The sequence below is a fragment of the Sylvia atricapilla genome, chromosome 1, assembly GCF_009819655.1.
Source record: "Sylvia atricapilla isolate bSylAtr1 chromosome 1, bSylAtr1.pri, whole genome shotgun sequence".
In the NCBI taxonomy this organism is placed as follows: domain Eukaryota; kingdom Metazoa; phylum Chordata; class Aves; order Passeriformes; family Sylviidae; genus Sylvia; species Sylvia atricapilla.
The window spans coordinates 46400081-46426758 of record NC_089140.1 but is presented as its reverse complement, the minus strand read 5'-3'; the positions used below and the strand labels follow the sequence as shown (position 1 = coordinate 46426758).

Here is a 26678-nt window from a genome sequence, read left to right as displayed (position 1 = left end):
CTCCAGCACATCTAGTAGCTGTTTTGCTTTAGTCTGCAATGAGGACATGATTTTTAGGATTGGGCTTGTTTTTGGCTGGGGGTGTGTGGGTGTGTGGGGCGGTGTGCGTGTGCGCAGGGGGGAACAAATGAAGTTATTTCTTCAGTTTTTCGGTTTGCATGCACTTGGTTTTACCGATTTATTAGTTCAAGCTAGGGAGAACATTAGGTGTTAAAATGACAAATTTGACATAATTTTTACGAGCAAAGGTCAAATTATACACTGCTCATTTGGATTTAAAAGAGGAAATTTAAACTACAGAACGATGTTTCATGCTGAATAAAACTTACGGCAATCAAAGCTCTGATTTCTAGTTTCCTGAGCTCCTGTCTCCAAACTTTTCTCAGATTTCCAACACTTGGTTATCCTTTCTGGCTCACATTTATTTCCTTCTGGTCTGGATTTAGGTGATAAAAGGTTGAGGCATGATTACCACTCCTCAGGTGGCAAGCTTGAGGCACAAGCATGTGGGAAGGGAGGAGGAGAAAAGGTGGGGGAGACGGCTCTGGTTTAGATGTGGTTTGTCAAGATCACTACTGGCATTTATCAGCTATTTCTTGACACAACTCACTTTGTTCTAAACTATGTTGGGCAAAAAAAAAGATAATAAAAGACCCTTTCTCCCCACAAAAACCATACGAAAACTCAAATCGTTCATTCTCTTCCAAAAAAATTCTAAAAGCCCTTGCAATGTCAAGACCAGCATTAGCTGAGGTACACTTATCTACTTCCTAGCAGTTCCTCACTTCTACCCTGGCATTTTTGGCACGTTTGTTTTGAAACTACATACTCCACTGGCCAATAGATACATTATTCTTGGATCCCTGCTTGCTTCTGGTGAGGTGTTCAGGGTCCACGGAGATGACGACAAGCCAGCATGAAATGACATGTCTCTCCACACCACCGCTGGCACAACCACCTGTCATCGTTGTCACTGCTGAGCTCATCTCACCTTCTAAAAACTCAGCACTCAGAACTTTAACTCAGGCTAAGTTAATTCCATGGTCTTTTTACATTCTCACCCTATAATTATGCACAGGTTCTCATTTCACCTATTTCCAATGGACTGCAGCATTTTTATGTCTTTTCCACGTGTATGTTGAAGCACGTATTTCTTGAAAGCAAATGCCATAACATCAGTTGTGGGCCTACTTCTATTTTGAGTGTTAGATACCTTCCAGCCAAAAAGCTGTACCAGCAAAAACTCTGATGAATTCGATCATTTACTGTACTTGCACCAGAGCTGAACTTAAATATTCCATGCCTGTTTTAAATGCTGACACTCAAATAAAAGACATCTAAGAAAAAATTCCCTTAATAGTTTGTTAATAGCATTTTCTTCTGACATTTCAAAGTCCTCAATATACAAAAAGTCCCAAACTTACCAAAATGTGTTAGGCTTTCATATTTATGAAGTCTTGTTGGGTTCTACTAAAAGAAATTTACTTCTGCCTCCACTACCTCCAGCCCAAAACTTTCACATATAAAACAGAAAGATCTGAGATTGTCATACACAACATGTTTGGGCTCCTCAATCTGCACAAGATGTGCAAAGTGCTCCTATGGATTAAAAAAAAAAAAAAAAAAAAAAAAAAAAAAAAAAGATCATTTTTCCACAGATGTGGGAGGATAATTTTAGAAGATAATTTTTGCATTAGGTAGCGTAGCTATAATCACTTGCAGTCCTAAAGCATTTAATAACTGGAATCAATTTCTCACAGTGAATAAATATAACTCCATTATGAATCAAGATTCTTTTTTACCTATAATCATCATTACTAATTCAGACTAGCTCCCTAAAACACAAATTTTTTTCACTCATCTTCGTTACCCACAGTTTCACTACTTTGATTTTCAGAAGCCAACAAGGCTTAAGACATTTTTAATGTTGACCATTAAGCATGACATAATGTTAAAATCATATGTTCTCTAACTTTTTGTTGTTGTTGTTGTTCTGTCAGGGGCCACAGCATTATCTGAAAGAACAGTTTTCCTTTTTTTGACAATTTTTCTTCATAGGCTTGGTTAACTTACAGAACTTGTGGCAGCTGAGAACATTTCCCATCCATTCATCAGAAAAGTCTTTAGCTATAAACACAGTTGCAATGGGATGCTCAGCCATGGCACAATCAGAAAAACAATTTTCCAGTGCAAGTTCTGTGTATCTGTTTTACCCATCAAGCCTAAGTACTTTCTCCATAGTCTGTGTTTAACGGCATATCAGGTGAATGCATCTGAAAGCAGATACTTTCAGTTGCCTTCAGCCTTCTTTGCCCTTTTCCAGTATCTCAGATCCTATGGAAAACAAGGTAGGATGTAGTATTTCCAGAGACAGTGCATCTCTGACAAGATGCAGAGCCACAAGACATTCAGAAGGGAAGTGGACAGAACACCAGAGCACTCTGGCTCTAACAGCATTTTGCAGATAGCGACAGCAAGTCATAAAGCATACTTCCCCAAACCTCTGGATCATGAAGACAGCTTTTATTTGTCTTTTTGCCCATCCACACCTCAGAAGAAGCTCAGGAGAGCAGACACACCAAAAACCTGGCATCTGTGCAGCCTGCCTGTTGTCAAAGAGACACAAAAGAAATTGAGTATGTTCAGATTGTGACTGTATCACCCACGTCCACTTAAAAAGTGGAAGTGCATGAAATAAAAAGCAATTTCTTTGTAGTCAAACCATTAGACCAGGAGTTAGGAGTCCTGAGCTTTCATCAGTCCACCAAGAAATTATTTGTGGATAAACCCCATTCTGTTCTTTGACTTTGATGCTTTTCTCTAAAAGGACAAAAACAAAATGGCCATTTGTTGCACTCAGCTGTAATTAATGACGAGTTCTCTGGAGATCATATTCACTCGTGTTTATGCTATTGCTAAAGTAATTGTAAAAGCTCACATTGAAACTATTGTCTTAGAGATATTAAAAATTACCATTTTTATGGCATTATTAAGAACACTGAGACACGTAAATTATGAATTTGGGAACTCGAGATTTTACCCATACAGATTTATTCAGCTGGTATTTATCATGCAGAACATTACAGTGCTTATGCACATGCACATGTAGGCATGCACACATGCCTACACACCCTTAGTCTTACCTGTTTCCTTAAAGCATCAGAGCTGTTCCATGCATTCTAACACATTTCATTTTGACAAGCAGGGACATCCAAAGCAGAGCTATCTCACTGTGGGTGCAGTGCCTTTTTATTAGAAAGCACTACCTCTAGTTCAGAAGTGAATGGCTTACCACACACCATATATGAAACCTCCGCCACATGACCCTCTGTGTCAACTCCTCTATCACTTCAACTTCTCTTTCCACATGTTAGAGGAAGTGCTCAAGAACGAGCAAATCTGGTTTGCTAGCTAGACTTGGCTATTTCTAGGAGATCCTCACCAATGTCCCTTTTGTGTTCAAAATTAAGGGGTTTGTGCTAACAATAAAATTCTAAAACAAGAGCTACAAGTTTCCACCAAAGCAGTGTCCACAGACAGCAGTCTGTGCTCTAGCTGCATTGTTTCTGCTCACGTTCCTAGCATGAATATCAGTCCACCCTGTCTCTGCCAATCAATGAGAAAAGACAACTTTTGGTTTTGGTCTTCCTGCCAAGACTTTCCAGTGGTGTAAAAGGAATTGATTCTGTAATTGCTCTTTGCAGTCTTCATTTCATTACTGCAACTTACTCATAATCCATGAACTTCCAATGTTTACCACATTTACTCCTAGAGAACCACCTGTTGCTTTACCCTCCAAAATTTTTTAGCCTGTTAAGAGAAAGCCAGAGATCATTTTGCTTATGCTGCCTCTCATTCCCTCTTGCTAGGACACATCCGCACGCTCCACAGGACAGCCTTCAAAGTTCTGTCAAACACTTGATGATACAGTCCCTGCATTTCAGTTCTGTATCCTCTAATTTGCGAGATGGGCAAAGTCCTGGAAGGGAGTTAACAGAATCATCAAATGGTTTGGATTAGAGGGACCCCAAGGATCACCCAGTTCCAAAGCCTCCACCATGGACAGAGAGGCCACCCACTAGATCAGACTGTTCAGGACCCCCATCTCTGGCCTTGGACACTGGCAGGGGATGGGGCATCCATAGTTATTTAGATATTCCTCTTCATCCCAGAGCTGTTCAGATTTCTACAGCTTGTGCTGTTATTTATGGCAGCCTGTGGTGATAGAAATGCATCACCACTAAGGAAGACATGCCAAATCCAATCTGCAACTTCAGTGACTCACATTACTGGTGTTTTTAATATAGGTGTCCTTTGTGGAATTTCTGTCTTCTCTTAAACAGCAATTGCTTCCTTTCTGTAACAGCTGATTGAGCTCTCTTTTTAATTGCTCACTTCTTCCAGTATGAACATCCATCTGGTTTACCCTTGAAGAGTATGATCACTCTCCCAGAGAAAGCTCCCGGCTGAATTGTTATTCAACAATATTAATCAATATTTCTTGTTGAACATAAGGCAGTCTGGTTTTCTCTTTCCTCCTGGTCACAAATCACCCCTTTGTTTCTTTTGTTTCATCTCTTCCCCAACCTCTTAAAACTGATCTTTTCCCTTGTGGCAGGCCAAAACCAAGATTTCAGTAACGGGCAGTCCAGTAAGTCAATGGTTTGGATGTTGCACAGCATTAAAGCCAGTATCTCCAGACTGGTTTCCTTCTCCTCTACGAAGTCCCCCAGCTTCCAACTCAAGAAACAGAGATTACATTTATCCTTTGGCAGAAATAAAGCGGAGTGTAGCCAGGGCAGGTAACTGCAGTAACTCACTAGGCATCTGTGCGCTTAATAAAACATAGTGTTCTCCTGGCACAGAAGGGAGCCAAATGCCCTCAGCTGCCATTTCACTAAAGTAAGCCCTGCAAACCACAGGGATTTAGAGTTCTTACATCCAATGCTTTTTGCAGTTCTTCATGCCTGCACACTAAAAGGGTGCTCATTGATTTAATAAAGCCAAGGTCTAGAGAGATCTATAAATACAAGTGTTTTACCCTCATGCATTATTGCCCTGATGCCCAAGACTGAACTTCTGCTCTTTCACAGATAAATTGCTTCCTCGCTGGTTAACACCAGCTTCCATTAGCAAAAGTGGTGGCAGACATATTTGGGAAGGTGATCCGTGATAAAACACAGCTTCATCTCTCTTTTTGTTTTCCCTTTGATTTCTTTACTCGCCACATCCCATGCTCCTCTTTTTCCCAACCGACTCTCCTCAGAAGAAATCAATAACATATTCTTTATCAATATTACCAAAAAATTATCAATGAGTCTCACTTAAAATCTGCTGAACTCAGTGCGGTGACAGATATCAACCTCGAGGGGCTCAAGATAATCTTGGTCCTACAGTTGCCAAAATTGCCTTCTAGAAGGCAATCTGAAACAATTCTTTACATCTTTTAAAGACTTACAATAATAATAGCAATTATATTAGGGGGAGAGGGCGTGTTGATATTTCAATTCTGAAGTAGAACACATTCTGTACATTCAGCTACTCTAAATTCCAAAATGTAAAACATAGGGCATTCTAGCCTATACTTTTCTTTGCATTCAACAGAAAATTACGGTTTATGGCTTTTATTTAAAAATATCATAGCAAGTTTTATTTAGAATGACTGTTTTACAGTAACTCCTAAGCCTTGGCTTGTCCAACTGAACTGCTCCCAAAAATGCTTAACTTTGAAATAGAACAACAAGGAAGCAGAATGTTTCTCCCCAAAATGTGTATCAGCTAGCAACATCATTAACCACTGAACTCCCAGCACAGCAGGCAAAGCACTCTGATGAAAGCATCACTTGGGCTTTCTCTGTCATGCTGTTACAGCACATACAGTCACATTGCTGCCTTCACCTTGCACCCTCGTGGAGTTCCTCCCCCAGCAGGACTGTGACAGGGAGCACGTGGGAGCTCAAAGCAGTAGCCTTTCGAAACTTTATCTTTTCTTCTTTTTGCTGAGCTACGAGCAAAGACTTCTGGGTGCACCCCCAACCCAGTGAAAGTTCTCCCCACAAATTCACATGGTAAATATGGTTTCACAATGTCCTGAAATAAAGTCATGTACAACTTTGTGCCCGGGCTTTAAAGTCAAATAAATGATTGCCAGATCATGTATTGGGTTACTTTCCATTAGCTCAGCTCTGAGATAACCTTGTATTACATAAAGGCAACAGAGTCACCCAAGATTTGATTATGTGAAACATTCCCTGCTCTGTACAGTTACATTTAGCACACGTCTGAATGTTCTTACTACCTGAAATACACACTTACCAGGCAAACACACATTATACAAGGGTTGTCTGTGATAAAAGGTATCTGCAGAATTTCCCCTTCATTTTCACATTTTGCAACCGATCCTGAAACAGAAATAAAAATTTTAAAATACTAGCATATTTCATTTTACCCTGACAGTTTTGGAAACTATCCTCATCACACTCGTGTTTAACCCTTGCTCCATTCCTAGCCCTCGATTTTAAACCCTGCCTTCACTTGTCCAGTTTAATCAGGCAAGGATGTTCAGCGTTTATGCAAGATTCTAAAGAGAACAGGGAAATGAGTGGCCCTTTATTGCCGCACAAACCTAGACTTTCTTTGTGCCCCAGTTATAGCAAAGAAGGACGCTTTTTCTTCTCTCAGATGACGTGTGGAGAATAACGAGTACTCCATGCAAAGCAGGATACGTCTATAACGATAGATCCAGAGCTCACTGAAATCAGCAGAAAGCACTGCACTCTGAGGACTTCAACCAGCACAAGTCCAAAAATCAAGCATCCTTTCAATGCACGGCAACCACTTGCCGTGGGCAAATGAGTCAAAATTAGCGGGCTAACTGTCAAATGGAATCAAACCGGGAACCCCTTTAAGGCCCTAACGCTGATTAGCCGGTGTTCTGTCATGCTGGCATCACTCCTCAAAGTCTAACGGCTCCTCGCTTGCGCTAGAATTTGATTCTACGTTTCCCTCCATGCCCCAGATCTCAGGAAAATAAAACCCTCGAGGGGAAACAGGGAGAATGGGGAGGGAGAAGAAAAGGAACAAGAAAACTTTTTTTTGGAGGGGAGAGAAGCACGGCTACTGCGCTCACCTGCCCCAAACCCCGCGGTTACGCCTCGGGCCGCCCTTCCCACGCAATGCCACCCGGCGCAGGTGGGCCCCGCGCCCCGCCGTACCTGTGAGCAGGGAGGAGGCCGGCGCCCCGGGCAGGCACAGGACGCCCAGCAGGACGGCGGCGGAGGCCGGGGAGAGGCGCGGGGCCGCCGGCCAGACCCCGCCGAGCCGCAGCATCGTCCCAGGGGTGCCGCTGCCCACCCGCCGGCTGCGGGGCAGCGTCCGGGACGCGCCGTCGGGTGGCGGAGCCCGCCCACCCCCGGCACGCCCGGCCCAGCACCGACCCCCGGCGCCGGGCAGCGGCGGGGGGGTGGGGAGCAGGACGGGAGACCGCGGCCCGCCGGGGAGTCCCACCCCACGGCGGCACCGGGGGAGGGGACTGCGGGTGCGGGGAAAGCAGCTGTCAGCGCCTGCCCCTCGACCCCGCACCCCCTCTTTGGATCGCCCCCCTCCCTTGCCCGCATCCCTTCTTATACCTTCCTCTCCCCATAGTCCCTCCTCCGGCACCCCCCGGCCCCCATGGCTCCCTCCCCCCCGGCGCACACACGCACAGACAGGCTGCCAGCCCCAGACCCCGTTTCCCTGCCGGGAGATGCCCGGCCACTCCCTCCCTGGCCCCGCCGAGCACCTCCCGGCCCGGCGGCGGCGTCGGGGGGCTGCGCCCGCGGCCGCTCGGCGGGAGGGGCGGGGGAAAGGGAGAGGACCGAGGAGACGCGGAGGAAAGAAGAAGAGGAGGAAAAGGTAGAAGAGCAGTGGCAGGGAGGAAACGCGGATCCTCGGGCAGTGCCGGGGTACCTGGGCAGAGCGCGGCGGCGCCGGCTGCCTCCGGCGGGCTCGTCCCCGTCTTGTGTCAGTGCCCTTCGTGCTGCGGGCAGGTTTTGCCAGCCGCCAGCGAGCGGCGAGAGGGAAGGAGGGAAAGAAGGAAGGGAGGGAAGGAAGGAGGGAGGGAGCGAGATTTCGGAGGCTGTCCGCCGGGAACTCCGCGGAGGGGCTCCGCTGCCCGCCCTGCCGGAGCCGCTGCTCCCCTGGCCTCCCTCTCCCGCCGCCGCCGCAGCCGGAGCCGGCCGCTCCCCGGGGCCGCTGCCCCCCGAAGGGGCTCCCTGCGGCCCTCCCCGCCCGGCTGCGGGGCTGCCTCTCCCCCTCGGGGCGCCCGGGGCTCGGCCCGGTCTGGGCTCGGCCGAGGCGCTGGGGAGCAGCCGGGGGCAGCGCTGAGCCTCCCCGAGCCCGGCCCGCCGAGAGGGTCCCTCGGCTCGCCGCTCCCCGCTGTAGCTTCTGCAGCTCCTCCTTAACACTTGCCATTTGCAGGTCCACGCTTTGCTACCCCAGGTGTAAACACGGGCTATGCTAGCGATAGACGTCGCTGACACCCAGCTTTTGCTCTCAGAAGCAGGCGCGGGGTCTGGACGGGATGACACTAGCGGGGTTTGGCAGGACACTCTTCTGTGACAGATCTTCCCGAGCTTGTTTTACAAATCGATTTCTTTGGAACTGTGATGTTTCATGTGGAGAGATGAACACTCTCTGAAATAAACTGGTCTGACAACAAGATGAAAAATGCTTTCATATTCCTACACGTTCTTATTTTATTTCTTTGGGGGCTGCGTGTGAGCTGCGATTTCCAAAATGCTTACAAGTGGTGGCAAATCAGGTGCATGGCAGGCTGGTGTGTACAGGACTGCCTCAAATACATTTTACTTCCCAGTAAGATGCAAGACAATTTGATTTGCAAGTTCATTTTGAGAGTAAAACCCAAAAGCCAAGACCTTTGAAAGCCCACGAGCAAGATGCGTACACCTCACTTCCAATACAACTTGTCACCTACCTTTAGTGTAGAAAGCAAAAGTCTCAAAATTGCTGAAATTGCACGTATGGGAGGGACTACAGAAAACTGATACAGATCACCTTCTGGACATCACTATCAAAATCCCTTTCCCTGAGGAAAGAAAACGTACTTTTTTCTTCCAGCTTCAATCTGCACAGGTTGAAGCTGAATAGGAACATAGAATAATTTAGATGCCATTATAAGAATTTTATATTCCCTAAAAATACAAGTGTGGTCCTAAACTTTCTCCATGCTGTGTAGAATACATGATAAACTCAGTCTATAAATACAGTGCACATAAGCTGGAATTTTTTTTTTTCCGGAAAGTGTCATTTTTACATTTCCATGCATTTTAAACAAAGATAAGCCAATTGAGGTACATTTCATTATGCACTACTCCAGAATAGATTTTTGCACATCCAAATGTTTTTTTCCATTGGAAAGATGTACTGAATCTTCTGGTAAACTGGCTTTTTCTTACTTCTTTATCTGTAATCAGTGGTTACATTTCCCTTTTCTAATTACAGTGCAGCCACAGCCTTTCTGAAGCAACAGCCATAGGAAAAATAAATCTACCCTAATAATTTCTTAAGTGACAACTACCACAGGAGAGTACTTATATTATCGAATGTATCGAATCTTCTCTTTATGCTGGTCTAAAATTCATTAAATATTAACATCACCCGGTGTGAGAAACATACAAATCACAATGAGGGCATCAAATAACAATCCAGGCATCCAAGTAACAGCAGAGAACATGCTAAAATGGTCTGGAAAATGCAAAGAGGAAAGTTCCTTACAAAATGAAGACGAGAGGTGTCAACTGAGCATCACACTCAATCCCTGCCATAATTCATTCACTTAAGACAAATACTTTGTGAAATCATACTAAGGCAGGGCAGTCACAAAGTAATATATACAGACTTGTGATGTGATTTTCCTTTTCCCATGGAAAGAAAACATTGTGATCATCACTAAAGCACCTTCAGCACACTGATTAGGCCTGAAACTTACCTCTGAACATGTGCAGCATGAAAACATTGTCCGTGGGGTGAGCTCGCTCCGTCTGTGCATCTTCTGTGGCAGCAGCAGTACTCAGGTGAGGAATTTGCCTGTCTTCCTTGCTTGAAGCACCTCCTGAAAAGGGACTTTAGGTCTCCCTGTACCATGCCTACTCCACACTTCACTACCTATTGCTGTCCAGTGGAAGAGCCTGCTGAGGACTGGTGCTACCTCTGAGTCTCCCTGGTTCCCTATCTCCTCTGTCATCGGGGAAGAGGGGAGATGAGAGAGACGCTCATCCTTAGCAGCAACCTTTGTTGCTTCCTTGATATTGATAATGATGACATATCACAGGGGAAGATCACTCATTTAAATCTCTCATGAAGTAAAACCCAGCCTGGGAGGGAAATAAACCATCTTAATCCTCCCCCACCTTAGTCTCACCCACTCAGTGCTACAGGTTTGTCTTGGCTTTTTATCTCTCTCCTACCCACTCTCCCAAGCCTGCCTTATCAGGGATCAGCATCCTTTTGTTGTAATGTTGTGTTAAGTTTCAAGGTAGGTTGGTTATTTTTTTTTCCTTTTGTATCCCTGTTTCAAGAGGTACTTATTTTTCCAAGCAACATTCAAAGCTGTGATCATTTAGGAAAATCAGAGGGTCACACTGAAAAACGGTGTCCTGCTATCAGATACATACAGAGATTTTGTGGTATGCCAGCAGTTAAAACAGAAGTCATGTCATCAGACCACTTACCTCTTTTGTATAAGCACTACATGGTATCAGTTGTTATTGAAAGGATATGTTCATTAGTTCTATTTAGTGGTCGGCCTTGGCTCTTCCAGTTGATGGAGCAATAGCTGTATACAATTACCACTTTGTGTGCAGCTCAGCTCCTTCTCCAGGGATGCTTTCCCAGTGGTCAGCCATAAAAGAATGTCATACATTACCTGGTCACTCAGCACCCACCCCAAAAGAAAAACAAAGCTTTATGGTTAACAACAGCAACAGTGAAGAAGACAGTGATCACATTCACATTTCTTTTCATGATTTTTACTGGCAAGTCCAAATTGCTAGGAGGCCCATTCTTCCTGGGCTAGGGAATTCTTCCAGAAGTGGCAGAAGGCAACAATGAGTCATTAGAATTAGCATGTGGGGGGTTTTTTGTTTTGTTTTGTGTTTTTTTCTTTTGGGAAGTCACTTTTCTAGGTCTAGGGCGTAGGTTGTCCTAGGGTTTCCCTACTATGCAAGAAAGAGTGCAATAAACATGTTACATATACATCAGCAATGTGAGTCTCCTTGCTTTTATCGCTTTTATGTTGTTATACATTATTTTGACACAATTTCTTTGTGTGTTTATGAGACTCTCAGCATAAAGAAAAAAATATGACCCAGATATACACTTCATTGAAGGCTCTGTGAATTGGCACAACTTATTGTTTCCAGTTCTGGCTTGCTAAACGGCTGTGCATTTACAAAGTACTGAAGGTGGATTGCATATCTGATCAAGCTTACACATTTCTATTGTTATTAACAACTTGCAAAAGATAAGGAACTTTCAATCCAGTAACTTACACCATCACAACAAAGGTCAGGGGAACACATTTGCCAGTAGTTGGAGGCGTGGGCCTGATAAGCTTCAGCCCTGAAAATTCTTGCAGAGAGACCTGTAATTTGGGAAAGTGTTTTACTATCATGGTGCATCAGCACACAGCAATTGAGAAGCTCAGTTGTAACTCATAGGATTGTGATGAAGACATGGCACTTTCTTCCAGGAGAGCAGCTGGGAGTTTGCAGTTCATAGTACTGAGTGGGCTGCAGCCTTTCAAATGCTTTTGCATGTTCATTCGTTTCAGTGCTTAATCCTGTCTTAAAGTTAAGAGTATCTGCCAGTGTGGGCAACAGTATTTCTTGCACAGCCACTTCTCTAAGAGATGATGTTAATAAACCTCGAGAGTGGCCTGATTATGTCAAAGAGGTGCTCCTGACAAAGCTCCCCTTCTGCAAAATATTCAGAAAACTTAAATGGATGCAAACAAGGCCTGGAGACCACACCAAGAGGTTTTAAAACTGTAACAGGATTAAAAATCACATATGGTCAAAGTCTTTAAATAAAAGCAAAGTACAAAAAGTATCTGAAATTTACAGTGAGACTTACTTGCATAAATGTTTATAAATTTTATCAAACAACTCATAATTTTGACAGTTTTCCATAAACCCCTGGAACTTGCAAAACATTTAATTTATTTGTGGCAAGATAAAGATAATGAGCAGCATTTTAAAAGTTTATTAACATAGAATGTTCTGGCACAGTCATAGTTACATACTTCTATTGTTTAAATTATATTTTCTAAGAACTCAAAAAAAAAAAAAAAAAAAAAAGGGAGCTTCTGATTGCAAAAGCATTCAAAATTATCCTCATCATCTGTATTCATAGAAAAGCAAACAGCATAAACTAAACTGGATACAAGCGCCAGCCGTACCTCAAACTGAAAAACGCTTGTGTGCAGCAGAAAGTATGGCTCCAATATGGACACAATAGACTGCTGTAATAGTCCATATCAAATATGCTAAAACAACAACAAAAGAAGTAAATTACTGCAGAAATGCTGAGGCCATCCTAATGATGGGATTCCCAGCAGAAGCTGTTCGGGAGGCCACAGGCCAAGCAAACAGAGTAAAGCAGTGTATGCTGGTACTCCTTTCTGTTATTTCACTGCTGTAAATAGCTTGCCTTCCAGAGATAATAAAAATTATTTTGTGTGAGTTGTGTGGGTTTCTCTTACATTTACCCTTGAACATCTGCTGTGCCTGATAAAGGATAAGAGCTAATGAAATCACACGAAGAGTGGCATACATGAAGTACCACTTTGTTTTCAATTTGTGAGACAAACCAAACCCTGCATTTTGCCTGCCTGCTCTACTATCTGATGAGTGCAACAAACAAGAAGTACTCGAAAAACATTCTACAAAATGGAATATTGATTGATTAATTGATTGATTGCAGATGAGGATGGACCCTGTCTATACTAGAGAGATTCTTTATCCTACTGTCTGCCCCTGCGAAAGACAAAATATGCTTATTGTGACAGAAGAGTGCTCCTTTCAGCCAGGATCCAGTTCAGAAGCAGCTGCCTCCACCCAACACAAAAAGGCAAAGGGTTGAATTTTTGCTAAAAGACTAGTCTCCATGGCATGCATGCTGTAAGATCATCACTTCACCTACTAAGCCTGTACCCCATGAGCTCATTCCTCTCGCTGCTGGTCTCCTTTCACAGCAGAATTTCTCCCAGGACTGTTTTTACTTTTGAAGGACAAGCACGCGCTTAAACACTCAGAGGTGAGGTTTCAGGAACGAAATGCATGGAGTCGGCCCCTGCCGTCCTTCCCGTGGGCTCCGTCATTCCCCGCGAAGGGATGAGAGGAGGCTGCGGGCCGCGGTGGGAGCGCGGTGCCGCCGGCAGGTGTCGCGGTTGGGAGCGCCGAGCGCGGGGCGGGATGAGCCGGCGGCGCTTCCACGATTATCCCGAGCCACGGGGCTGCTCGGAGCGAGCCGGCCAACCCCGACGGCACCGAGTCTCGCTCCCGCCGCAGCGAAGTGCTCTCTTGGTTTGTTCTCAGAATGCAGCTTTGCTTTTCACTCTTCTGGCTTTGTCTGTAAAGGATATTAGCTTTTGCTGCCCCTGCAATTAGTACAACACACCTTATTTTATCCGGAAACAAAAGAGTTTTACAAAGAACCCCTATTTATTGTTGTTTTCCAAATACAAAGCCTAATCAATTTACTGATTACCGATTATCTTCGGTATATTGGCTATACAACATTACGGCTGTACAGGTAAGAAATCCTCCTTACCCTTTCTTCTTGCCTTCTGATTTAAGTGGAACACACTCAATTAAACATCAATACCCGGTCAGTCCTGCTGACTGACTGTACCACACATACAGGAAGCAATGACCCCACAATCATACGCAGTCTTGTAAAGCTCCATCAATCAGGATATGTTCAAATAATGCACCTGAGCAAACTGGGGTAATCCTGCACCGATTGCTGAAATTTCTGCAAGTTATGCAGTTTCACATTGAGCAACATAACCATTATTAAAGAAGCAATACTGCAAGATTTCGTAATTATACTGAGCTGCCCATGACTGGCTTAATTAAACCCTGGATATTCTGCATATGCTTAAATTCAGTAGACGTGTGTACACACACACACACACACACACCCCCAAAAAAAAAAAAAAAAAAAAAAAAAAAAAGGCAGAAATAAGAAAGTATACTGACAACAAAGCAGAAATTCATTAAAAATGCATTTCATTTTGCTACTGATTTACCCAGGTCAGATTAATCTCAGACCTTCACCAAAAAGAAAACACAGAGCCACTCAGGCAAGAGAAAAAAAAGTATTTCCAGAAGGCAGTGTAATTTATCTACCTGCCTCTCAACTATCTAAGATATAGATAATATCTTTCAAGAGATGAGAGCAACATTAAATGTGCCAGAGGTGGGCTTTTGGTGTCATTACACAAATCTGCAGGGAGTTTTGCCAAATCCCCGAGTTGTCTGACAGTAGCGTACCTCCAAACACATCATTTAGAAGCATGAGGTGAACAGAGACAGGGAATAGTATTTACTTTGGGAAAGTATCAGTCACATGTCTTGTATATATTAGCAGGTTGAACCCAGAAGAGGCAGCTGAATTACTTGTGACCAAAGAAAACAATAATCAACAGTTTTAAGGCTTCACAGAATTTTTAAAACGTATTTACATGTGGTATAAACTATTTATTTTAGGTATCTTTAAATCTAGACTCTGCAGTCTCAAGTTGGCAGCTGACAGGTCTTCCAAGATAAAAAAAAAACATCTTCTGAGATGTTGTTCGGTGATAAACTATTTTCAGACAGAACAGAATTTGTGGCTTAAGGGATCTGGCGTTTTAATTAAGCTATCTTGAAAAACAACACTGAGCTGCCTCTTTACCTAGTTACTTAAAATTCTAATGAGTTTGAATGTCGTTCAATATTATTTTAATATTGATCAAATTATCTTTATTATTTTTACGTTTGGCTTAAATTGAAGTCAGTCTATATGGCTGTAGGGTAGCTTGTATCAGTATGGAAGTCAGGTAATAAATGAGACAGCTATTATTAAACTGAGAAAATTATGGTGTGGGAAGTATTTCAGAAACTGCTCACCATGCTAATAGACCACATAATTTAGACCTTTTCCCGGGAAACATTCACACATTAGAGCAGCCCCAATAAGGTCAGTGTGAATAATGGGCAGAAGGTCCTCTCCTGCAGGCACTAGTTGCAGCAAGTGCTCAGAGGAAGCTAACTCCATTCAAAAGTGGGATGCCTGCAGCATCAGGGTGCCCCTGAGCTAAAGGTTCACTTTGTGTTGGATTACCTGAGAAATGGGTCTCTTCTTCCGTGGGAGCTGCACCTCCTGAAGCTGCCAAGAGTAGACATTTGGGTCCATAGCCTTCTAAAAGTGGTAGCAGTGAGTGCTGTGCTACCAGCCAGCCACAGCTCTGGCCTGAGGACACACGATCACGGTCCAGAAGCTACTGAGGACACTCCACCCCATTTAGTTATCCTTCACATTCCAACTGGCAACAGACCTAATGTAATCCACAAACTGAGCTAAGCAGCTGTTTGCACCTAGGGTCTCCCAGACTTCCCTGGGACAAAGTGGTGTCATGGAAACTAGACAGGAAGAAACCCAAAAGTCCAACTGGAGACCTCTGGAGAAAAGATGTGCCATAGCTCCATGCTTACAGACCACACCGTGCAAGCTGCATGACTGGCTGACCACTGGTATCTCTTGGATGGCTTGAGTGGGACAGCTGCAAGATAAAGAATCCAAACCTTTCCCTAGACATCAAGGGATGGCATTTCTAAACTTTTACAATAACTTTCTTAGATGGATTTGTTTTGAAGTAGGTGTTTATTTTATAAATGCTCCTATGAGGAAAGAAAAATATCAAAAAACAGATTACAGAATTGAGGGTTTCTCAGTCCCACAGTAGAGCTGCTTTCAACTGCTGCTGTGCCAGCAGTAATGAAAACAACTGGACTTCATAAAAGACCATTTCTGTGCATCTGTATTTTTAAAAAATCAACCTCATGATCCAAATGATGATGAGTTCTCATCTGAGCATTTCACAAAATGACAATGCAGACCATCTATTAGAGAAAGTAATTCAGTGAGCACTAGCCAGCACTCACAACGGTTCCACACTTTGCTTTTGGATCCACTCCAGCTGAACAAATAGCCAGCACATTTCGCAAAATGCAGGAATTTTGCTGCCATGAAGCACACTGAGGACAACAATCAAGCCTCAGCTTTGTAATGATAGGATTTCAAAAAATGGCCATTTAATTTAGAATAGTCTGTGGTTTGTAAAGCTGCTTCTGCAGAGCACACGGAGGATAAAATGCACATGCTTTCACAGGCTTTCAGCTGCTGGCCCAAGTGCAAAGAAAGCTTAAGGCAAGACAGCTTGAATTTACATGATGCAAACTAGAATAATCAGGAAGAAAAGATGGCTCTGAAAACTATACTTTATTTTGTCCTAGAAGAGGGATAATGCAATCTAAGTTTTTTTTTTTTTTTTACAGCTAGCAGGATCCAGCCAGATTGCAAAGGTATGAGTGTGAGAGCAGTCAAACAATAGCTCTATTCTCTCACAAACAATTTGTCCAAATCTGGAGTTCCCACACTGAGCCACAGGCCTTTAGTTTAATTAAAAAATGAGTGCAATCCAAAAAATTATTGGTTAGTTTTGATAATGCAGGCCTTAGAAAGGGAAAGGACAGGTACTGAACCCAGCCTAGCAGAGTGTGGTACACTAACCCTACAATATTCCCCTGGGCACACAATGAAGATGAAGAGAGGTGTGGAAAACGGTAAGGAAAGGCAGAAACTCTAATACTAGCTTATGGGTATTTTCTAAGCACCATTCTTTGGTATAGTTTACAATGGGTAGAAAATACATAAAGGGGAGCCAGAATACACCTCTGACATGAACCAGGTGAAGGCACAGAGCTGCAGGAATCTGTGGTGAGTTTTAAGGCATGCTGGCACAACCTCTGCTGGAGTTGTGTGCTGGAGCAAGAGACCTGCCCTTGAGAAGTAAAACTGCTTTGTAAAACCCATTTCTGCTCTTTTCAGGAGCATAGGGGAGCCTGTGCAGATTTGGGGAAGGGGGAAAAGGGCTACTGCACAGCTCTGGGACTGCACAGGGGCACTGTCTGAGCCTTGACTGAACCCAGATCGAGTTTGTCCTTGCTCAGAATAAAACCCACACTCTGTTCACCACAGAAGCCACACGACTAACAGTCTAGCCTCGAGCAATGATGAAGTAGGCACAAAAAATTAAGAAGAAGGGTGCTCCTTTTGCTTATGCCCTATGGCTGGGGTTTTTTTTCTGAACAAAAATGTCCCCTGGCCACGTTGGTGAGTAAGTTTACCATTTTGGGAGCTGCTCCACCACACCCGTGGGATGGTGAATCAGGGAGAGTTATACAACTTTGCTATTTATGGGAGGTTTCACCCACTTAAATCTGCTGTGCTGCTCTCTCTGCCTGTGGTTGTGCATAATCAGTTTTGAAGAATGGGTAGCCAGGAGTAAAAATGTTATGGAGAAGGAATAATTTGTCTTTGAACTTGGTGAATAAAAATTCACAGTAGCAAGGGTAATCACCAGAAAGAGACAAACAAATTTCAAATCAGAAGTCAACCTGGAAATTATTTGGTAAGGAGCCCTATACAAAAGGTCACATTGCATGCAGATTCCTATAAATGTTACGGCAAAGCCTCCCCCAACTCTGCTGCCGCAATCCAAGTAAACAAAGATACAGTTAAATTCCTGAACTCACTTCCTAGCTCAGCCCTCAAGTTATGGACACGCCCACTGATTTGAGATCTAAGAAGGCTTATTCAGCTGAACACTTCAGGGTTCAGATCAGTGTTCTGGATATCACCAAATGACAATGAAGTGGAAGAACATCTGTAGAAGTTGTCTTTCTGGCCAGGGCAATGATCCTGAACAAGTAGGACCATACTGTGTTTTTGTGCAATCAAATTGTCAAGCTGAAGGTAGGGAGCCTACCAGGCTTAGCACCTCCCAGCATTCTGTAAACTGGAAGCCAAAAGCAGTGTCTAGGCTTGAAAAGTTCATCTTGGTGAGCAGCAAGAAAGGTTAAAATGCACGAAGCTCTGTTAGTCATTGGGACTCATTTGCTCAGTTCTAATTTTAACTTTGGTTAGCCCAATAAAAGGTATCACATCACCGTCTGGGTAGCTGTCGTACAAAAAACAATGCAGCTACCAACTTTCCTCTATTGGATAACATACTTGGGCAGTAGCCCTTTAAAAAAAAGCATCAGCTTCTTTAGTGCACATTTGGTTTTCCATTCATTATTTTCCTGATGGTGAAAGCAATGTTATTCATCCCAGAGAAGAATAGATACATTGTATTTCAAAAGTTTAACCAAAACACACAGTTTGCGGCAAATTTTCCTTCTTTCAGGATTTTTAAAACACACTTACGAAGTGGCTGCTGGGAAAAATCCTCAATTTACAGTCAGTGGAATTTGGTAGGAAAAAGGCAAAAGGAAAAAGAAATGAATGACAAGATTGAAAGAGCTGACTTCTACCTACAAAAATATAGACGATGAGAAGAAGGACTAAAAGCAAAGATTTCTCTCCCCATGAAATGAGCTAGTAAATGTTAAACATGGGATGACTTTTTAATAAAATAAGAGACAAAAATAGGAAAAAAAAAAAAAAAGACAAACAAAAAAAACCCCAAAACATTTCTCTGTGGCATCTGGCATGGGAGCATTTGGACACGACTCTGCTGGGAATCCAGCTCTTTGGGTCTCCTCTTCCTCCTTCCATGCCTTCTAAGTAGCAGCCAGAACGGACAAACCTCTACACTTGAAATACTGTTGCCCAGAACAATGGGGGAAATGCTCCCCTCACAAGTCACACTCCTCCTGACTGCTTTTGAGACTTGCACCCTGAAATAGGTGGTCCAGTGTCATGACAAAAGAATCATGTTGTACCACCATGAAATATCTAGTTAATGCTGGAAAAGGGCATTCAAACACACTGCCAAGAGAAATTCTCTTTGTTTCTACTGGATCAGAAGCAATCACACCATATTAACCACGCTGTATTCTTGCAAGTTCATAGGCCTTCACTGCTCAATTGGAAGGAAGACACTACACATCCAGGCAGCTGGAAAAAGCAATTTCTGTTATATATGCAGTAACTTGACTGTTCTCCAATATTTATGGATCTTGACTTCATTATGCCATCAGAAGGAAAAAAAAAAGTACAATAATGCCCTTTATGTCTCTTGTAATTGAATCCAACCATAATTATAAAAGATTGTGAGCATTTGAAATAACTATTAATTACTGACTGCTCACTTCATAATGAATTGGAATATTATCTGTTATAGACCAGCTTTTTTATATATTCTCTAACACTTCCAAGATGCTGTGGGACTGATCTATCCCTTAAAATGAATGAAGTATTAAAATCAATAGAATAAATACTCCTTTCTTTCCCAGAGAGACTGTAAACTTTGTGAGCAGTCTCATCAGATTTTGCAAAGTAAGGACTGGTCTAAGTCATCCTTGGATCAAAACCCTTGCTGTTTCCTAAGCTTGTCTAAGAATAGCACCTGTGCTACATTCATTAACAATGATAAAATGTCTCAGTATAGTCAGAGGACACTGCAGCTTCACATTTTTAAATAGTATGTGAAATTCAGGAAACAGTAATCATAACAACAGTATCAATTTAGAGAAACCATTGCAACTTTTTAAAAGACAGAGGGCCAAACTTTGTGCTGATCAAATGCCAAATTAAGTTCATTCATAATAGAATGTGTCCTGGAAATACTTTCTTTCCACATTCTCTTGGTTGATGAGCAGAGGGAGAACATGCTGCTCATTGCTTGATTTCCTAAACTATTTAATAGTGTTGCTATGATTGTTGAAAAACTGCTATCATCATCCTAAGAGTGGCTTCATCTATAAGTGGCTGAAGTAACATGAATAAAATGCTCTGAGGTTTTATTTTGCAAGGGCCTATTTCACATGCAGCATCACTCTGCAGAGAAGCAATCACTTCTAGGGTGCAGTGTGGCAGCTATTTAATGAATACCCACTAGCTGAGCCTCACGCATATTGTATTTTAGGAATAGTACCTTTAGAAGAGACACTCATAATTTATTACATCATCTCTCTAGGAGTTCAGTGGTGCTTATATGTCATCTTATTTTGACATGCAGCCCCCAGCAGGAGACTATGGATGCTCTCCTGTCAAAATCAATAGCAAAATACTCACTTAAAATTATGAAAAGTAGATTTGGTCCTCTAATTAGGTTACAGTAATGATTCAGGATGGCTGACCTCCCTTCAAGACTTCAGGCCAGGCAGCAGCTTACACAATTTGAACAGCTTTTATCTCGTTTCTTCAGGTGAATATACTGTCAGTCTGCTGGAGCTGTGGTGGAGGGAGAGCTATGATTGGCACTCATCATTCCCACTTAGGAAGCACTCCAAGCCTCTATTCTGCTTATAAAGATTAATGAAAATATCAAACACTGTTATCATATTGTTCTAGAGCATTAACTGGTTTTGCAAAAAATAATTTCCCAAAGGAACATTTTTTTATGATGACAGTGTGATGTTACAGTGGTGCTAGCAAACAAATGAACAATACAATATGTTGAAGCTATATCAACTGGAAAACTACCCCATCAGAGTTAACATCAATTTACATGGTGTAGCCTGACAGTGAGGATCTCTTCTAGGGCTCCTGCTTACTTTCAAGATTCTTTACCTGATATGTAAGCAGGATTTTGCTCAATCCTTTCATTTAAAGCACAAGAATGGATACTGAAATCTTCAATACAGGAGGTGCATCTCGCAAGCATGGATGCCTCTTACGGACCTAGTAAATCCAAACACATCCAAAATCATGCAGAAGAAACACCAACATACAGTAACTGCACATGAAAATAAATTGGTATTTTACTCCCTTCCCTGACTGCAACAACATGAAACTCTTGAAAAATACCAGAGTGTTTTAAAATAACAATTATACTTATTTAAATCTATGTTCTGTTGCATTTGTTCGTACTCCTTGATATGGCAGATGTAAAGATAGAGCAGTCAGGACACGTTGTCAGACAAGACCAGGTCAATTCAATTAGCTGGGTTGTGCTTCCACTCTATAATTAACTACCGCATTTGCCGTACATTTAATGCAAACAGAAGTGCAAAGTATCTCTGCTGTGATCTGCTGGTCTCCTGGAAAAAGCACATTCCCTCAGGTCAGTAGCTTCTATGCAGCAAACAACCAGCTGTCTTGCAAAGGAGGATAGAAACAATCATTCCAAATACTATTGACTATTATAATAATTTACAAGACGGGGAACAAAAAAATAGAGAGGAGGTTCAAGACTCTAGAGCAAATTTTTTCAGTGTTTATACAAATAACAAACTCGTGTTGAACTTGGTCTACCTAGAGTATTAGGACAAATTCTCATTGAAACAATGCATTCATAACCACTTCCTGCTTGGGTGAATTTTGTTAATTACAAGCCTGGCCCTGTGGGCATGTGCCCTCAGCAAGATCAAGGCTCATGAAGCAGCATGATGCTGTGCAAACTTTACCTTTGAGCTGCAAAGGAGCTAAGTCACCTGCCAACAGCACATGAAGATACCACATAAACACCAGAGCAACCTTATGCTATAAAGGAGTAAATGAAGAAAGCCCCAAGATGTGAATGGTTGACAGCAAACAAAGCTGTGGGAAACACAGGGTTAATTTCAAATGAAGAAGTGAAACAGAAGCTTGGTTTCAGGAGTATGTCATATATTTTACAGTACTTTTGCACCAGTTTTGTTTCTTTTTTAGTAGATTATTTATAAATAGAAGATGCTGATAAGAAGGAAAGATACTTATTCAATATGATGCATACCCTGTAATTTTTTTATTTTTTTTTTTCCAGTGCTGGAAGAACTTCACATAGAAATACAATCTCTGCTCAACAAATTTCAGTTTATGGCAGTAAATCACTCTTTATAAGCAATACAAGAATATCAAAACTTATCTCTAATTCTCTCTGTACAGTAAATGCTGAAGAGGAGAAAATAACAAGACATTACAAAGCAAAGCCCAACCCCTTGAAAGCAGAGAAATGTTGTTTTTCTGTGTCACAGTTGAATAATAGTTGGACAGAAGAATGAATCTGGGGCTGGAAACCACAGTCTTAGTCTGAACTCAGCATTGTGTACAAAGCCCAAAAGATGAGCAGCATCCAGACCTCCAGATTTTGGTCATCGAAGTAGTAATTGTTTTAATCTGTTTTTCTAAAATGTAATGGCAGAAAAACAAAATTAAAGAAAACCCATTGAACAATAATATTCTGAAAATAAACTTCTACCAAGAAAATAAACTTTAGAAGCATTTACCTGTTCAACAGAAAAATATATGCTTTATGTTAGGACTTATTTTAGAAAGTGTATTGCAAAGTTCTAGATAATAAAGATGCCATGACTCACAGTATTATTTTCAAAATGTCACAAAATTCCTTTTAGATTTATTTCCAATAAAATTGTCATTTAAAATTAATTTTAGTCTGTGACTAAGCCATATAAACCATATAAAATCCTACTCAAAAAGCTAAATGTGCAGATAGGCTGCATATTTAAGCTGACCAGAAGAGCTGAACAGGCATTATTCTAAAATCCTGTTCAGAACAGTTTCACTTGCCACCAGTGCCTCTCTCAGCCTCAGAAACATCGCTGATGAGAACCAAACATATGGTTCTCCCAAACTAGCAATGTTTCCTTACATTCCTTACACCTCTCTAGCTTCCAAACTTCCTGTAATTGGCCTGATTTTTTTCCAGCCAAAAAGAACTTTCTTAAAGATTCAAACTACATTTGAGAACTGCTAAGAATTACTTTACAATATTTCCTCTTAGGCTGCTGCATAAATGACTACATTTCAATTACTTCCTTCCTCTGAATTAGATGGACTATTTGGCATTGGGGGAAAATAAGTAATTTTTATTCAAAGCAACTTTTAAATCTTGATGATACTATTAAATACTGCAATTTAGCACAATATACAAAAAGGTCATACTTTACTACTATAGACGGTTCTACCTTTTTCTTCCTTTCCCCCTCCCCTTTATTACCAGCGTACTTTCTTCTTTTTGTAAAACTATTCTCATGAGACCTTATTTTGCAAAGCATGGAGCAGAAAAGGCAAATAAGAGTGCTTCTGAGCATTACATCTTAAAATGACAGAAAATAACTTAAATAAGAGTGGATGATATAATTGACCTGAGTGCCTACTTGTCATTTACCCTAAAGTACCAATGAAGCCAAGGAGCTCTGAGCACTGGGATCACATTCAATAATGGGAATCATGACAGAGTAATATATTTCACAGGAGTCTCATAGCAGTGTACTTTCCAGCTATATTATATGCCTATAATTTAGGTTCTTTGGTCCAGGATTCTACAACATTATGGTATGGGCTTTCTGTAGTAACTGTGCTTGATTTTTCTAGATTCCCTAGTAGCCGCTGACAAGAGGACAAAAGATTTGAGATCTATAGTTAACGTTTAAGCCTAATAGCTACAGTAATTGATTAGTTCTCCACAGATTTTCTTTGGTCACTGAGGTGTGTACAGAGACTACAGGAGATTATTTTATTGTGTAATTTTCACAGCGCAGCAGGGTACCTTGACAATGGGTTGGATACCACCCTCCTGACAAAAACCACGGGGGAGGGATCAGAGTGAAGAAAACTCAGAGAGCAGAATCACTCCATAACAAGCAGGGGGTAGGATTTTTCCTTCCTGGGAAAGAAGCAAGATTTCTGGCCCCACAACTTGTAGATAAATCTGAGGCCTCCTGGGGGACAGAGTCATTTTTTGTTGGGAGTTACAGCTCACTTTAGCCCTAGAGGTATCAGAAGTCTTACCCAGTTCCTTGGCTACTGAGCTGTTTAATAGCTAACATGCTGAAAAAGGCTTCTTGAAACAGTTATATCATTTACTGAGCCAGAGTAGGGCCAGAGGGTTAAGCAGCAGATGCAGAAAGGCTGCAAAGCTGGTTTTGTTTTAAGGGTGGGTGGATGGAAAGATGTTGAAAGTAGACAGGGAGATGATGAAGGTTGATGGCTAAAGACATTCTGAAAAATAATGTCTCCTTATGATTCATAGATCACACTAGCATTGATCACAGCAACTGTGGAAAAGCAAGGCTCTTTTGAAACAGCACAAACGTGAGTTGGAGTGACCTTTACTACAGCTAGAACAGGAGCTGGTGAACCCCTGTTGAGGAAACCAACAGGAGTGTGGGATGTGGAAATGGCTCATGCAATAGCATCTACCACAAACTAAACTGAAGCTATCAGTGCATTTTGTATCTGCCATCCAAGAGACTGCAACTTATATTTTGGTATGAACTAGCAACAATTGTTCAAATGCCTGTTTATACACTTGATCCAGGTCTCAGTTATTTTCAGTACCAAGTATATTTTAGTAATAGCTCAACTCACTCTCAGAAATTCAGACACAAGCCTGACTCTTCCAAACTCTAGGCCAAGGTCCTCTCAAAGTTTGCCTCAGTTGTTTGGTGTTGTATTTCAGGCACCTTGCACAGGCCTGACCTTCTGAAGGTGAATATTCAGCACTTTCTAAATACACAACACTCAAAGCACCCTCCAACTGGATTAATAAAAATTAAGGCACTCAAAAATTGGTAGTTACTTCTGAAAATCTTACCTATACCTAGAGCAGATTGGTTGACAAGAAAAGCAGAAATCACAGGTAACCATAAAAAGATTCATGTGTTGCTGTGCTCAAGGTACTTACAGTGTAAACTTTACTCCCATTCATAGCGGCATAGTTAATGGCAAAAGGGTTTGCCCCTTATGTCCAGTAACCATATTTTACTCTATATCTCTAGAGAGCAGGAGTCTGTATAAGCAATGAGAGAGGGGAGAAAAGAGTTGATGGATTACCAGTTTTACTCCTGGTGGTGAATTCAGCTGTCTGGAATCATGAGTGTTAGTACAGGAGGAAACGAGATAGTTATCTTTTGTCAAAACTGTGATATAACAAATGTTAATATAATCTCAAAGGGAGGTGCAGTTCAGAATATCTTTTTCTAAAAAAGACAAAGCATATCCTGAAACAAAGGTTGCTTTTAACTATGTATAAACAGTCTTTGATCAATCAACTGAATCCTTAGAAAGGGATGATATATCGCAATACACAACACCCCTACCACAATTGGGTTAGTGCTTAAACTGCGCTCACAGAAAGGATGATAGCAGTTGGCAGAGAGAACCAACCAAATTATTAGAGTGGAACTCCTGTGATTTTATATAAATTAGTCCTTTCCTTCTGGAAGCTGCAATCACTACAGAGTAAAATGGATTGGTACTGCTGCATTATAAATGTATCTGGCATCAGATAGAAATTTCTCCTGAGGGTTGTCGTCAGAGTTCATGGCTTTTTGTTTCTTCTGCTGCATCCTCAGACAGACCTGTAAAACAAAAAGGAGATGCTTAAAAATTTACTGCAGTTGGCAGCTACATGCACTATATTGTTGATTCTATCAGTTCGTGAAAACCTTGGTTATAGCTGGAGGAAGCAATTTATTAAATGCAAAACACTTAGGATAAAAGTGCTTAACTTGCAAATTCAAGCACTCACAAGTTCAGAAAATAAAAAAATAATGCAATAAAGGCAATTTCACATCAGCTTTTTTATACGTATCATGGACAATGACAGTTGAAACTACAAAATCATGAACTACTTTCGCATCAGAAAAAAATGACAGAGAACAACCGGGCATATGATCTGAGACACAGTTACTCCAATCTACCTGCATTTATCCTGTCCCTTTTTCTGGGGGGAAAAAAAGTGACAGTACAAGCTGCAAAACAATAGAAAATTGAATGCACACACTCATTAACAAGGATATACTTTTTTATATATATATACATATTTATACATATGCATATATATTACTATCAGTTTGGGCAAAAGGAAAATAGCCAAACTCTTGTATTGACAATAACTTCTGCCTTAAGTCAAGAGAATGAGTTTTTCCCATTTTCAAATATTAGTTCAAGAAATTATACAGTCTTGGATAGGAAATAATCTTTGCAATAATGAACTTGATGGAATTTAAAAAGGGGATAGAGGCTCATAAAAAGTTGTTTCAAATATCTAGGGAGAAGGAAAACAGTGGGTTATCACACAAATTTGTACACACACATACTTGACTAAAATTAAAAGCGGCTATTTCACCCAGCAGTTTCTTACATATGCTCTCTTAGTTTAGATTGAAAATGATTTGACCTAAATCCTTTTTTAATTAATTTAAGCAATCCAAAATAAATTGGCACCATCTCCAAATGATATATGAGTAATAATAAAATAACACAGAGATTTTATGAGATTTGTTTTGATATGTTTTTTTCCCTCTTCTCTGAAGAAGGCTGAAATACCCTCACACACAATGGAATGATCCAGCAGGTCAGCAGAATAAAATCTGAGCATCCAGTGTTCTAAACCAAAGCCAGCAGTCTCCTGTCAGCCTAACTGCTTTCACAATCATGTTCACACAGAATTTAGTCCT

At 41.6% G+C, this 26678-nt stretch overlaps 2 protein-coding genes across 3 annotated transcripts in view; both read right to left on the bottom strand.

Moving 5' to 3' along the window:
* Positions 1-8036, bottom strand: part of BMPER (BMP binding endothelial regulator) — a 146533-nt gene extending 138497 nt beyond the window's left edge. The window contains exons 1-2 of one of the 2 annotated variants that reach the window (XM_066321774.1): positions 7948-8036; positions 6316-6401 (exon numbers count right to left, since the gene is read on the bottom strand). In XM_066321774.1, the coding sequence (XP_066177871.1) occupies positions 6316-6330 (15 nt within the window). In that variant the 5' untranslated portion in view covers positions 6331-6401; positions 7948-8036. Of the gene's footprint in view, positions 1-6315; positions 6402-7214; positions 7330-7947 lie in introns of those variants that run through there. The other variant, XM_066321767.1, reaches the window with a different exon arrangement.
* A 13825-nt stretch (positions 8037-21861) lies between these two features.
* BBS9 (Bardet-Biedl syndrome 9) overlaps positions 21862-26678 on the bottom strand; it is a 283155-nt gene continuing 278338 nt past the window's right edge. Inside the window, exon 23 of the mRNA XM_066321643.1 lies at positions 21862-25577. Within this exon, the coding sequence (XP_066177740.1) occupies positions 25531-25577 (47 nt within the window). The 3' untranslated portion in view covers positions 21862-25530. The remainder of the gene's footprint in view (positions 25578-26678) is intronic.